Here is a 12781-nt window from a genome sequence, read left to right on the forward strand (position 1 = left end):
CCTTTGTATCGCGTGCTGCAGACGGAGTTCACGGGAAGAGCCTTCTGGACGAACTGACCGATTACAGATTCGTGTTCCCGTACGTGGTGTCTGGCAAGAAGAAGCGGAGTTTAGCGACTGGTCCCCAGGTAACTCCTCCGTCAGCTTCCAGAGTCGGAGGGCACTGATCCACCTGCTCCTGACCCCAACACAGGCACGGATGCCCACTGGCACTGAGACATTGGGCAGAGTCACACAGCAGAGCCTTTGTCAGCATTGGGCCTGTACTCACTGGAGTTTAGAAGAATGAGGGGGGAACTCATTGAAACCTACAGAATAGTGAAAGGCTCGGATAGAGTGGATGTGGAGAGGATGTTTCCATTAGTGGGAGAGTCTAGGACTAGAGGTCACAGCTCAGAATTAAAGGACGTTCTTTTAGGAAGGAGATGAGGAGGAAGGGTGGTGAATCTGTGGAATTCATTGCATCAGAAGGCTCTGGAGGCCAAGTCAGTGGATATTTGTAAGGCAGAGATAGATAGATTCTTGATTAGTACGGGTGTCAGAGGTTATGGGGAGAAGGCAGGAGAATGTGGTTAGGAGGGAGAGATAGATCAGCCATGATTAAATCACATGACCTAATGAGCTTATGATCACAGTAACAGGCCCTTTGGCCTTCAAAACCTCATCAAGGCCAGCAGCATCATCAAGGACCAGTTTGACCCCGATCACTCCCTCTTCTCCCATCGTGCAAGAGGTACAGAAGTGTGAAAACGCACACCTCCAGATTCAGGTACAGTTTCTTCCCAGCTGTTATCAGTAGGGTTGGCAACTTTCTAACTCCCAAATAAGGGACGAAAGGTGGCGTCACCGCCCACACCCCATGTGACCTCGCCCAGCCAGCGACCACCTACTCTCGCTCCACCAATGGCGGCCGCCCGGGCCGGGAGCAACGCAACCTCCGTTAGGCGAACACACTCGGCCCCGTTCCCCGAACACACTGTTAGCCTACACTGTCCGGGCCTACAGCGGCCCCCGGGCCTAATACGGGTGAAGGGTGGTCCCGCACGGGACAAACAAATTTAGCCCAAAATACGGGATGTCCCAGCTAATACGGGACAGGTGGCAACCCTAGTTATCAGGCAACTGAACCATCCTCTCACCAACTAGACAGTGGTCTCGACCTCCCATCTACTTCAGTGGAGATCCTCAGACTACTTTTAATTAGACTTTATTGGACATTATCTTGCACTAAACATAATTTCCTTTATCCTGTATCTGTACATTGTGGACGGCTTGATTATAAATAGATATAATCTTTCAAATAATAGCAACAAATAAAAGCTTTTCACTGTACCTCGCTGCGCGTGACAATAAACTCAACTAAAAGTGGTCTCAACTTCCACTGCTTCGCCGATGATATCCAGCTCACCGGCACAGCCCTATCCTGGTTCAAATCTTACCTCTCTGACAGACACCAGTTCATCTCCATTAACAACTGTAAATCCCCCACCGCTCCCCTCCCCCCAGGTGTCCCCCAAGGCTCAGTCCTTGGCCCCCTCCTCTTCATCCTCTACCTGTTCCCCCTTGGTCACTTAATCCGCCGTCATGGTCTCAACTTCCACTGCTTCGCCGATGATATCCAGCTCCTCATCTCCACCAAGTCAATCTCCACCACCACACACTCTAGACTGACAAACTGCATCACTGAAATAAAATCTTGGCTTCAATCAAATTTCCTCAAACTCAACTGCAACAAATCTGAAATCATCATTATTGGTCCAAAAACGCTCACCAAATCCACCCAAAACTTCATCCTCAATATTGATGGTCTCCCAGTATCCACCTCCCCTCACATCCGGAATCTTGGAATCATCTTTGATCAAACCCTCTCCTTCGACAAACACATCAAACACATCACAAAGACAGCCTTCTTCCACCTCAAAAACATTGCCCGTCTCCGTCCATCCCTCTCCTCCACAGCTGCAGAAACCCTCATCCACGCCTTCATCACCTCCCGTCTGGACTACTGTAACAGCCTCCTCTATGGCGCACCCTCAAAAATCATCAGTAAACTTCAATACATTCAAAACTCCGCTGCCCGTCTACTCACACACACCTCGATCCGTGACCATATCACCCCCGTCCTTTACAAACTCCACTGGCTCCCCATCCCCCAGAGAATCCAGTACAAAATCCTCCTCATGACCTACAAAGCCCTCCATAACCTGGCCCCATCCTACCTGACTGACCTCCTCCACAGGCACACTCCCACCTGCACCCTCCGCTCTGCTGCTGCCAATCTCCTATCCCCCCCCATCCGGACCAAACTCAGATCCTGGGGGGACAGGGCTTTCTCCATCGCTGCTCCCACCCTATGGAACTCACTACCCCAAACCGTCAGAGACTCCTCCTCACTCACCACATTCAAAACATCACTGAAGTCTCACCTGTTCAGCACTGCCTTCAACCACTGAAGGTCACCTCACCTTCTGTCTCCTTTCTCTGTTCGTTTACTTATTTATCTATTTATTCACTTCCCTATGTTCTTTAAATCCCTGTAAAGCGTCTTTGAGTATATGAAAAGCGCTATATAAATGTAATGCATTATTATTATTATTATTATTAAAAGAAGTAGCGTTTCTTTGCCGACCAACATGCTCCATCTACACGAGTCCCACCTGCCTGCGTTTGGCCCATATCCCTCTAAACCTGTCCTATCATGTACCTGTCAAGTGGCTTCAATGCTGATATCATGCTCACCTCACCTGCCACCCCTGGCAGCTCGTTCCATATATTCACCACTCTTTGTGTGAAAATGTTGCCGCTCAGGTTCCTATTTAATCTGTCCCTTGTCACCTTAAATGACAAGCCTGTGAGTCTGAGGTCTGTGGCTGGCAAGTTACTGGGGAGTATTCTGCAGGGTAGCATACACTGGCATTTAGATAGACAGGGACTTATTAGGGATAGTCAGCATGGTTTTGTACGTGGGAGGTCGTGTCTCACAAATCTGATTGAGTTTTTTAAGATGTGACCAAAAAGGTTGATGAGGGCAGAGCTGTAGATGTTGTATACATGGTCAGTAAGACATTCAACAAGGTTCCACATGGTAGACTGCTCTGGAAGGTTAGATCCCATGGGATCCAAGGAGAGATTTATTATATGGATTAATGATTGTATATTAATGATTTGGACGAGGGGATTGAAGGCTTTGTGGCCACGTTTGCGGATGATACAAAAATAGGTGGAGGGGCAGGTAGTGTAGAGAAAGCAGGGACTCTGCAGAAAGACTTGGACAGGTTGGGAGAGTGGGCAGAGAAGTGGTAGATGGAATATAGTACAGCAGTGTGGAGTCATGCATTTTGGTGGTAGGAATAAAGGTGTAGACCATTTTCTAAATGGGAAGAGAATCCAGAAATCAGAGGTGCAAAGGGACTTGGGAGCTGGTGCAGGATTCCCAAAACGTTAATCTGCAAGTCAAATCGGTAGTAAAGAAAGCAAACACAATGTTGGCATTTATTTCAAGAGGGCTTGTATACAAAAACAGGGATGTGATGCTGAGGCTGTATAAGACGCTGGTCACAGGGGTGTGTGTGATGCTGAGGCTCTATGAGAAGCTGGTCACAGGGGTGTGTGTGTGATGCTGGGGCTGTACAAGGCGCTGGTCACAGGGGTGTGTGTGTGATGCTGAGGCTGTATAAGACGCTGGTCACAGGGGTGTGTGTGTGATGCTGAGGGTCTATGAGGTGCTGGTCACAGGGTGTGTGTGTGATGCTGGGGGTCTATGAGGTGCTGGTCACAGGGGTGTGTGTGTGATGCTGAGGGTCTATGAGAAGCTGGTCACAGGGGTGTGTGTGATGCTGGGGGTCTATGAGGTGCTGGTCACAGGGTGTGTGTGTGATGCTGGGGGTCTATGAGGTGCTGGTCACAGGGGTGTGTGTGTGTAATGCTGGGGCTGTACAAGATGCTGGTCACAGGGTGTGTGTGTGATGCTGAGGGTCTATGAGAAGCTGGTCACAGGGGTGTGTGTGATGCTGGGGGTCTATGAGGTGCTGGTCACAGGGTGTGTGTGTGATGCTGGGGGTCTATGAGGTGCTGGTCACAGGGGTGTGTGTGTGTAATGCTGGGGCTGTACAAGGTGCTGGTCACAGGGGTGTGTGTGTGATGCTGGGGGTCTATGCGGTGCTGGTCAGGCAGCATTTGGAATATTGTGAGCAATTTTGGGCCCCATATCTGAGGAAGGATGTGCTGGCTCTGAGAGGGTCCAGAGGAGGTTTACAAGAATGATCCCAGGAATGAGTGGATGAAACATATGATGAGTGTTTGTCGGTACTGGGCCTGTACTCACTGGAGTTTAGAAAATGAGAGGGGACCTTATTGAAACGTACAGAATAGTGAAAGGCTTCGATAGAGTGGATGTGGAGAGGATGTTTCCACCAGTGGGAGAGTTTAGGACTAGAGGGCATAGCCTCAGAAATAAAGGACGTTCCTTAGGAAGGAGATGAGGAGGGATTTCGTTAGTCAGAAGGTGGTGTATCTGTGGAGAACTGTTTCGGCTCGGGACACCGAGACAGTTGCCATATGTCCGGCACCATCTTGCATCCTTCAAGTTCCAAACTGCGCAACGTCTCCCCTCAGCCTGAGGGCCCGTTGTCCTGGCGACGGCACTGGGCTGGAGTTGCTGGGGTCGGCCTGGCCTGGCCATGTTGTCCATGTTCTCCACTGCCCCCTCCAAGTTACTGCCTCAATGTTGTGATGGTGTCTGCCCCAATCTCCCCGTCAGGCAGCGAGACCGGGATCCAACCCCCCACCCTCCCCCGGGGAAAGGTTCAGCCGCACGGTGCTGAGGGGCTTGTGTGAGGGTTCAATCCCCCCAGTGCCCAGTGGGAGTGTAGGGAGCGGGCAGCCACTGGCCATGTGCTTTGCCCCAGTGGGTGAGCGGGAGCGGGCAGCCACTGGCCATGTGCTTTGCCCCAGTGGGTGAGCGGGAGCGGGCAGCCACTGGCCATGTGCTTTGCCCCAGTGCCAGTGGGTGAGTGGGAGCGGGCAGCCACTGGCCATGTGCTTTGCCCCAGTGCCAGTGGGTGAGATGGAGCGGGCAGCCACTGGCCATGTGCTTTGCCCCAGTGCCAGTGGGTGAGCGGGAGCGGGCAGCCACTGGCCATGTGCTTTGCCCCAGTACCAGTGGGTGAGATGGAGCGGGCAGCCACTGGCCATGTGCTTTGCCCCAGTGCCAGTGGGAGTGAGCAGGGGAGCGGGCAGCCACTGGCCATGTGCTTTGCCCCAGTGCCAGTGGGTGAGATGGAGCGGGCAGCCACTGACCATGTGCTTTGTTACAGGCCACGTACCCAGAGCACGTCAGCATCGTGGTGGAGATCCCGGGGGAGCGGCTGACCCTGGACCTACGCCGCAACACGTGAGTAAACATGGCTGTGGTAGCGGGCACACGTGTGTAAACACGGCTGTGGAGGCGGATAACACGTGTGTAAACATGGCTGTGGAGGGGGTGGGTGACACGTGTGTAAACAGCTGTGGAGGGGGCGGGTGACACGTGTGTAAACAGCTGTAGAAGGGTGGGTAACACATATGTACACACGGCGGGGGAGGGCACACGTGTGCGTAAATACATCTGTGGAGGCAGGTGACACATGAGTAAACACGGCTGTGGAGGCGGGTGACACGTGTGTAAACACGGCTGTGGAGGGGGCGGGTGACACGTGTGTAAACAAGGCAATGGAGCGGGTGACACGCGTATAACCAGCTGTGGAAGGGCGGGTGACACATATGTACACACACGGCGGGGGAGGGCACATGTGTGTGTAAGTACGACTGGGAGGCGGGGACACATGAGTAAACACGGCTGTGTAGGCGGGCGCACGTGTTTAAACACGGCTGTAGAGGGGGTGGGTGACACGTGTGAAAAACACTGCTGTGGGGGCGGGTGACACGTGTGTAAACACGGCTGTGGAGGCAGGTGATACGTGTGTAAACATGGCTGTGGTGGCGGGTGACACGTGTGTAAACACGACTGTGGAGGCGGGTGACACGTGTGTAAACACGGCTGTACTCCAGCACTCTGTGTAACATCATCTATCCATGTTCTCACAGATGCTGCCTGACCGGCATTTTGTGTCTATCTTTGGTGTTTTACATGTTGTTACAGTCCCTGCCTCAACCACCTCCTCTAGCAGCTGGTTCCATTCACCACCCTCTGTGTGGAGAAAGTTGCCCCTCATGTTGCTATTCAATCTCTCCCCCTACCTTGTCCTATGGGGGTTTAGATTGCCGTGCTCTGGGTAGACAAACTCTGTGCGTTCCTGGCCTTCCCAACTGTGGGATTGTCTGGAACATTTGGTTCCGTTCCCTGCCCTGTGGCCATGCTTCTGCAATGAACATTCCTCACACTTTTTCACAGTCAGTGTATTAACTTGTTGTAAGTGCTGCTAAATGTTTACTTACAGCACCTTCTATATACCATCTATATTGCTTGTTCCTGAACTGCAGCCAAAGTGTTGCATGATGGCGCGACAGTTTTAGTCCCACCTTACTCAACAGCGACCCTTTGGTGCTAATGGAAGAAGTTTCATTGAAATCGGTGTTACATTTTTAAAGTTATTCACATTTTAAAGTTTAAATAGACAATAGACAATAGGTGCAGGAGGAGGCCATTCGGCCCTTTGAGCCAGCCGCCATTCAATGTGGCCATGGCTGATCATTCTCAATCGGTACCCCGTTCCTGCCTTCTCCCCATACCCCCTGACTCCGCTATCCTTAAGAGCTCTATCCAGCTCTCTCTTGAATGCATTCAAAGAATTGGCCTCCACTGCCTTCTGAGGCAGAGAATTCCACAGATTCACCACTCTCTGAATGAAAAAGTTTTTCCTCATCTCCGTTCTAAATGGCCTACCCCTTATTCTTAAACTGTGGCCCCTGGTTCTGGACTCCCCCAACATTGAGAACATGTTTCCTGCCTCTAACGTGTCCAACCCCTTAATAATCTTATACGTTTCGATAAGATCTCCTTTCATCCTTCTAAATTCCAGTGTATACAAGCCTAGTCGCTCCAGTCTTTCAACATATGACAATCCCGCCATTCCGGGAATTAACCTAGTAAACCTACGCTGCACGCCCTCAATAGCAAGAATATCCTTCCTCAAATTTGGAGACCAAAACTGCACACAGTACTCCAGGTGCGGTCTCACTAGGGCCCTGTACAGCTGCAGAAGGACCTCTTTGCTCCTATACTCAACTCTTGTTATGAAGGCCAACATTCCATTGGCTTTCTTCACTGCCTGCTGTACCTGCATGCTTCCTTTCAGTGACTGATGCACTAGGACACCCAGATCCCTTTTCCTAACTTGACACCATTCAGATAATACTCTGCCTTCCTATTCTTACCAACAAAGTGGATAACCTCACACTTATAGTGGATAACCTCACACTTAAATCTATCTCCTAAGGAGGGAGGGGGGAGGGAGGGTTGAAGGGGAGGGAGGGGGGGAGGGAGGAGGGGAGAGGGGGGAGGGAGGGTTGAAGGGAGGGAGGGGGGAGGGAGGAGGGGAGAGGGGGGAGGGAGGGTTGAAGGGAGGGAGGGAGGAGGGGAGAGGGGGGGAGGGAGGAGGGGAGTGGGGGGGAGGGAGGAGGGGAGAGGGGGGAGGGAGGAGGGGAGTGGGGGGGGAGGGAGGGGAAGGAGAGGGTGCTGCACCAATGCAGGTTTGGGCCTAGTTAACTTGGTCTGGTTAACTTTAAACCTGTGACTCTCGATGCCCCTATTTTCAGTAAAGTTCTCCGTGCATTCAGCGTAGCCTCCTCTGGCAGCTCGTTCCATACACCCACCACCCTCTGTGTGAAAGCATTGCCCCTCAGGTTCCTATTCAATCTTTCCCCTCTCAGCGTAAACCTGCCAAAACATTATGACCCCCTGCCTAATATAATAATAATAATAATAATAATAATAATATTCATTTATTGTCATTGCAACGAGTACAACGAAATTAAAAAATAGCCAATCCTGACGGTGCGTACAAACATATATGCAATCCTCCGTGTGCAGCCCCATACGCAGCAGGGTGCGATTCACTGTGTATTGTGACACATTCCTCCCGTGACCACCATTAACATTTTCCGTGACTTGTGCCACAGTCGACCTTCTGTCGGTTCGGACCAGACGGGATAGCCTTCGTTGCCCTCGCGCATCGATGAGTCTTGGGCCCCCGACACCCGGTTTGTGGTTTGTCTCTCCTCGGACCACTGTCGGTCGGTACTCACCACTGCTGACCGGGAGCACCCCACAAGCCTTGCCGTTTCAGAGATGTTCTGACCCAGTCGTCAGGCCATAACAATTTGGCCCTTGTCAAAGTCGCTCACGTCTTTACTCCTGCCCATTTCTCCTGCATCCAACACATCAACTTCAAGAACTGACTGTTCACCTGCTGCCTAATATATCCCACCCCTTGACAGGTGCCATTGTAACAAGATAATCAATGTTATTCACTTCGCCTGTCAGTGGTCATAATGTTTTGGCTGATCGGTCGATGTATGTCCTCTGGTTCTCGATTCCCCTACTCTGGGTAAAGACTCTGTGCATCTACCTGATCTAATCCCCTCATGATTTTAAACACCACTATAAGATCACCCCTCATCCTCCTGCGCTCCAAGTAGTAATGTCCTAGCATGTTCAACCTCTCCCTAAAGCTCAGGCCCTCGAGTCCTGGCAACAGTCCTAGGCTCGAGTCCTAGGCTTGTATACACTTGAATTTAGAAGGATGAGAGGGGATCTTATAGAAACATATGAGATTATTAAGGGGTTGGACAAGTTAGAGGCAGGAAACATGTTCCCAATGTTGGGGGAGTCCAGAACCAGGGGCCACAGTTTAAGAATAAGGGGTAGGCCATTCAGAACGGAGATGAGGAAAAACCTTTTCAGTCAGAGAGTTGTAAATCTGTGGAATTCACTGCCTCAGAAGGCAGTGGAGGCCAATTCTCTGAATGCATTCAAAAGAGAGCTAGATAGAGCTCTTAAGGATAGTGGAGTCAGGGGGTATGGGGAGAAGGCAGGAACGGGGTACTGATTGAGAATGATCAGCCATGATCACATTGAATGGTGGTGCTGGCTCAAAGGGCCGAATGGCCTCCTCCTGCACCTATTGTCTATTGTCTATTAACATCCACGTAAATCGTCTCTGCACCCTTTCCAGTTTGGTGACATCTTTCCTGTTACAGGCTGACCATTACTGAGCACAGTACTCTGCACGTGGACCGAGGAGTCTTTCTCTGCAACTGGAACACTGCCATGTTGCCACGCTCTGTTTCCCTCTGGCACTTGTCTCTTAGCACGGCCTGTTGGGCGTGTGTGCGGCGTGATTGTACTTGTGTACGCGACGTTTTGACTCCCAACTCTGCCTGTGATTAATGAACATCTGGCGCCACGGTGGCGCAGCGGTAGAGTTGCCGCCTTACAGCGAATGCAGCGCCGTCAGAGACTCAGGTTCCATCCTGACTACTGGCGCCGTCTGTACGGAGTTTGTACGTTCTCCCCGTGACCTGCGTGGGTTTTCTCCGAGGTCTTCGGTTTCCTCCCACACTCCAAAGACGTACAGGTATGTAGGTTAATTGGCTGGGCAAATGTAACAATTGTCCCTAGTGTGTGTAGGATAGTGTTAGTGCGCGGGGATCGCTGGGCGGCACGGACCCGGTGGGCCGAAGGGACTGTTTCCGCGCCGTATCTCTAAATCTAAAATCCTCAAACTCCCCTCCCCCGCCCGTCATCATGATTGGCAGTAATCCCTGCCCCGACAACTCTGCATGAAAGCTTCCAGCGTAACTTTGCCAATCATTTAACCCCTGCAAACATGAGCGATTCCCTGCATTCATCCATCCACCTCAGCTTGGTTTAGCATCACCTGTACTGAGGGACAGTGAAGAGCGTTTTGTGAATATGGTTGCGTGCTAACCAGTTAGTGGAAAGACAATACATGATTACAATCGATCCATTTACAGTGTGCAGATACATGATAAGGGAATAACGTTTAGTGCAAGGTAAAGCCAGTAAAGTGCGATCAAGGATAGTCCGAGGGTCATCAATGAGGTGGATAGTAGTTCAGCACTGCTCTCTGGTTGTGGTAGGATGGTTCAGTGTCCTGATAACAGCTGTTGGCCTTGCCGAGGCAGCGTGAGGTATAAATGGAGTCAATGGAAGAGAGGTTGGTTTGTGTGATGACTGACTGGCTACCCTATCCATGGCAATGTTTAAAAAACATTTAGACATGTACTTGGATGGAGTAGGTTTAGAGGGATTAAGACACAAAATGTTGGAGTAACTTAGCGGGTCAGGCAGCATCTCATGAGAGAAGGAATGGGTGGCATTTCAGGTCGAGACCCTTCTTCAGACCCTTCTTTAGAGGGCTGTGGGCCAGATGCGGGCAGGTGGGAATAGTGTAGATGGGGCATGTTCGTCGGTGTGAGCAAGTTGGACCAAAGGCCCTGTTTCCACGCTGTGTCACTCTATGCTTCTCATCTATATACTAACACTCTTGTTTGTTTATTTGTTTGTTCCTGAACTACAGCCAAAATGGTACACGATAGCACGACAATTTTAGGCCCACCTTACTCACCGTCATCCCTTTGGTGCTAATGGAGGAAGTTTCATTGAAATCAGTGTTATATTTTAAAAGTTACTCACATTTTCAAGTTTAAATCTATCTCCTAGGGAGGGAGGGGGGAGGGAGGGAGGAGGTGAGGGGAGGGAGGGAGGGAGGGAGTGGAGAGGAGGGATAAGGGGGTTTAGGAGGATGGTGTGAGGGGGAGGGGGGAAGGGGGAGGGGGGATGGGGAGAGAGAGGGGGGAGGGAAGGGGGAAGGAGGAGGGTGCTGCACCAATCCAAGAGACGTTTGGGCCCATCGGGTCCACTTGGTCTAGTAATTTTATATTCTTCTATCAGGTCTCCCTGATGTTCCAGAGTAAATAATCCAACTCTGTGCACCCTCTCCCTGTAGCTGGAACCCTGTAATCCAGGCAGTGTCTGGTGAACCTCCTCTCACCCTCTCCACCCTCCCCACCCTCCCCACCCTCCCCACCCTCCCCACCCTCTCCACCCCCTCTCACCCTCTCCCCCCTCCCCACCCTCCCCACCCTCTCCACCCCCTCTCACCCTCTCCCCCCCCCACCCTCCCCACCCTCTCCACCCCCTCTCACCCTCTCCACCCTCCCCACCCTCTCCACCCCCTCTCCACCCTCCCCACCCTCTCCACCCTCCCCACCCTCTCCACCCCCTCTCACCCTCTCCACCCTCCCCACCCTCTCCACCCCCTCTCCACCCTCCCCACCCTCTCCACCCTCCCCACCCTCTCCACCCTCCCCACCCTCTCCACCCCCTCTCACCCTCTCCCCCCTCCCCACCCTCCCCACCCTCTCCACCCCCTCTCACCCTCTCCACCCTCCCCACCCTCTCCACCCCCTCTCCACCCTCCCCACCCTCTCCACCCTCCCCACCCTCTCCACCCCCTCTCACCCTCTCCACCCTCCCCACCCTCTCCACCCCCTCTCCACCCTCCCCACCCTCTCCACCCTCCCCACCCTCTCCACCCTCCCCACCCTCTCCACCCCCTCTCACCCTCTCCCCCCTCCCCACCCTCCCCACCCTCTCCACCCCCTCTCACCCTCTCCACCCTCCCCACCCCCTCTCACCCTCCCCACCCTCTCCACCCTCCCCACCCTCCCCACCCTCTCCCCCCTCCCCACCCTCTCCACCCTCTCCACCCTCTCCACCCTCTCCACCCTCCCCACCCTCCCCACCCTCCCCACCCTCTCCACCCTCCCCACCCTCTCCACCCTCCCCACCCTCTCCACCCTCTCCACCCCCTCTCACCCTCCCCACCCTCCCCACCCTCCCCACCCTCCCCACCCTCTCCACCCTCTCCCCCCTCTCCACCCTCCCCACCCTCCCCACCCTCTCCACCCTCCCCACCCTCTCCACCCTCCCCACCCTCCCCACCCTCCCCACCCTCTCCACCCTCCCCACCCTCTCCACCCTCCCCACCCTCCCCACCCTCTCCACCCCCTCTCACCCTCTCCACCCTCCCCACCCTCTCCACCCTCCCCACCCTCCCCACCCTCCCCACCCTCCCCACCCTCCCCACCCTCCCCACCCTCTCACCCTCTCCCTGTAGCTGGAACCCTGTAATCCAGGCAGTGTCTGGTGAACCTCCTCTCACCCTCTCCAAAGTCTCCACATCCTTCCTGTAATGGGGGTGACCAGAACTGCACACAACACTCCACATGCAGCCCGACCAAAGTCCGATAAAGCTGCATTGTGACTTCCTGACTCTCATACCCAATGGCTGATCTCTGAAGGCAAGCACACTGCACACCTTCTATACCACTCTAAGGGTGTTGCCACTTGCAGGGAGGTATGTTCAGGAGACCCCACCATCCCTCTGTACAGCAATGCTATGAAGGGTCTTGCCATGAACTGTGTCCTCTCTCAGTACATTCAACCTCTCACACTCACACAGATTCAAGGGCAGTTACTTCCCGGCTGTTATCAGGCAACTGAACCATCCTACCACAACCAGAGAGCAGTGCTGAACTACTATCTACCTCATTGGTGACCCTCAGACTATCCTTGATCGGACTTTGCTTTATCTTGTACTAAACGTTATTTCCATATCATGTATCTGTACACTGTAAATGACTCGACTGTAATCATGTCTTGTCTTTCTGCTGATTGGATAGCGCGCAACAAAAGCTTCTCACTGTACCTCGGTACACGTGACAATAAACTGAACTGAAGTTGCTGGGATTGAAC

The 12781-nt window shown here is 52.9% G+C and overlaps 1 protein-coding gene across 3 annotated transcripts in view; it reads left to right on the forward strand.

The window, feature by feature from the left end:
• The window catches only part of LOC144594491 (disintegrin and metalloproteinase domain-containing protein 12-like), a 108397-nt gene that overhangs the window by 24446 nt on the left and 71170 nt on the right, over positions 1-12781 (forward strand). For all 3 annotated transcript variants that reach the window (XM_078401283.1, XM_078401199.1, XM_078401104.1), the window contains exons 2-3: positions 22-128; positions 5316-5392. In XM_078401283.1, coding sequence (XP_078257409.1) covers positions 22-128; positions 5316-5392 — 184 coding nt within the window. The remainder of the gene's footprint in view (positions 1-21; positions 129-5315; positions 5393-12781) is intronic.

The sequence above is a fragment of the Rhinoraja longicauda genome, chromosome 1 (genome assembly GCF_053455715.1).
Source record: "Rhinoraja longicauda isolate Sanriku21f chromosome 1, sRhiLon1.1, whole genome shotgun sequence".
Lineage (NCBI taxonomy): Eukaryota > Metazoa > Chordata > Chondrichthyes > Rajiformes > Arhynchobatidae > Rhinoraja > Rhinoraja longicauda.